This window comes from Etheostoma spectabile, chromosome 10, assembly GCF_008692095.1.
Source record: "Etheostoma spectabile isolate EspeVRDwgs_2016 chromosome 10, UIUC_Espe_1.0, whole genome shotgun sequence".
Lineage (NCBI taxonomy): Eukaryota > Metazoa > Chordata > Actinopteri > Perciformes > Percidae > Etheostoma > Etheostoma spectabile.
This window is the reverse complement of record NC_045742.1, coordinates 13,629,294-13,631,310: the sequence shown is the minus strand read 5'-3', so window position 1 is coordinate 13,631,310 and position 2,017 is coordinate 13,629,294. Positions and strand designations below refer to the sequence as shown.

Here is a 2,017-nt window from a genome sequence, read left to right as displayed (position 1 = left end):
AAATGTGACGTCCATTGTGACCTCTGTTGTAACCAAAAAACGAAGAACTGGCTGCATAAAATATGTGGTAAAATATTGAGTAAAAAAAATAAAATAAAAAAAAAGATACATATATATATATATGTATATGTATGTATGGAACCATATGTATGTTTTAATGCATGCAACCTTTCTAATGAATATGTTGCTTTGTTGTTATCTACCGGCTGTTCAACAGAAATTAAATACACAGACAAAAGACAGTGTAGAAAATTGTTTTAGTGCTTTTGGCTCAGGTTACAGTACATACGTATCTTTCCTGCAGTGCTAACAACATGAACAAAAAGTTTTGTAGCAGAAAAGTAACATCAGAAAAAAAACATAATGACATAAAGTGCCAAGAGGAAATCCAGTGCAGACCTACAGTGCACGTTGAAGTGATACAATCAGAGAAAAGATTAATATTTTCAATAACAGAAGAATGATCAAAAACCCAGTTAACCAGCTATACTTAGAAAGAAACAAAAAAAGTAAAACCACAATCCAGTGAAATAATGACAATATTTGGTTAACTTACAGTATAACCTCTTAAACAACATTCTTATTTTCATGGCTGTGGAATACAGTGGTTATTCACAATAGCTTGCTTTCTTCCTGATTTAGGTCCAAACCATTCTGGCAGTGTGGACAAGAATGTAAGTCAGTTTCGGGGGAGAAAAATCTACTGCTGGAGTCGGGCAGGGGACCCGTCGGGTAAGAAGGGAGACAGTTCATTCTCAGTCCAGGCAAAAGTATCATTTCTTTGCCTCTCTGTCCCTGTGTAGAGTCACAAAAACATAATATTATTAATATTAATAATAATATTGTTATAAAAAAAGACAACGTAATACATTTGTAAATGCTGACACTTCCATTTCAGTAAAATAGTTGGCACCATTTATTAAGGGTTTATAAGCTGTTACTAATTATTGTCTTTATGGTTAGTACACATTTAATGGTATAAATCAGTTATATATTACAATATAATGAGAGCTGGGGTAGTGAGGTTGTGTGAACATTTGTTAGCTGGTAGTTATTCTTTCTACTGTATGGTTATGATGAGTCCAAGTAAGTGGTCAAACAGTTCAAGTGTTGTTTTACTACCTGGCAATCCAAAATTTGTTATTGATGGCCTAACTGATCACTAAAACTTTAGTGAATAATTTAGCATGAGTGAAAAATGAAATGAGCCATAGTCACAATTTGTAAACCCCCATTACCTTGCATTAGAACATTCTCCAGAATGTTATTTTGTAAATTAGGACTCACATTTTTTATTGTCAGCAAAAATTCTGCCATTGCAGTTACTGGTAAATTATACAATTATCAACTAACTGTATAACCCCAGATGAAAGCTTAGATAAAAAAATTAAGTATTAGCAACATGTATTTGGGGACAGCAATGGTATTTGGAGATAGGTGAACCCAATGTAATGAAGACATGAGCTGGTATCTGGAACACAGTGTGCAACACTCAAATGTTAATAATGTAAATAACACCTGTTAGTCTATTTTCGTAGAGTAGAGTTGAAACCATTAGTCTGTTAATAGGTTAGTCCATCAACAGAAAATCAGTAATAATCATAATCAATTAATTGCTTCAGTAATTTTTCAAGCAAAAGGGCGAAAAGATTCGCTTGTTCCAGATTTTCTGCATTTTATTTTATGTTATATGATAGTTAAGTGAAAATAGTTTTTGATTACACATTTGAAGATGCAGCCTATAGCGTTTGGTAATATTGATAAACATTTAATAGATTTAAGGATTAATCGATTTATTGTGAAACATAATCTGTAGACGAATCAGTAGTGAAAGCAATCATTACTTGCAGCCCTAATGTAAACATATTAAAATCTAAACATACAGTACCTTCTCTGCGACAGAAACAGTGTGATTTCCTGGCAGAAACAGGGAAGTGGATGAGTCAATCTGTTCACTTTAATAGACAACAATAGACACACATGTGTACATGTAATACTGTCTTTTTTATCTATTTTT

General features: G+C 32.7%; 1 protein-coding gene across 1 annotated transcript in view; it reads right to left on the bottom strand.

Annotated features, from left to right (window-relative positions):
* Nucleotides 1-238: 238 nt before the first annotated feature.
* gdpd2 (glycerophosphodiester phosphodiesterase domain containing 2) overlaps nucleotides 239-2,017 on the bottom strand; it is a 12,644-nt gene continuing 10,865 nt past the window's right edge. Inside the window, exons 15-16 of the mRNA XM_032528624.1 lie at nucleotides 1,889-1,917; nucleotides 239-795 (exon numbers count right to left, since the gene is read on the bottom strand). Of these exons, the coding sequence (XP_032384515.1) occupies nucleotides 701-795; nucleotides 1,889-1,917 (124 nt within the window). The 3' untranslated portion in view covers nucleotides 239-700. The remainder of the gene's footprint in view (nucleotides 796-1,888; nucleotides 1,918-2,017) is intronic.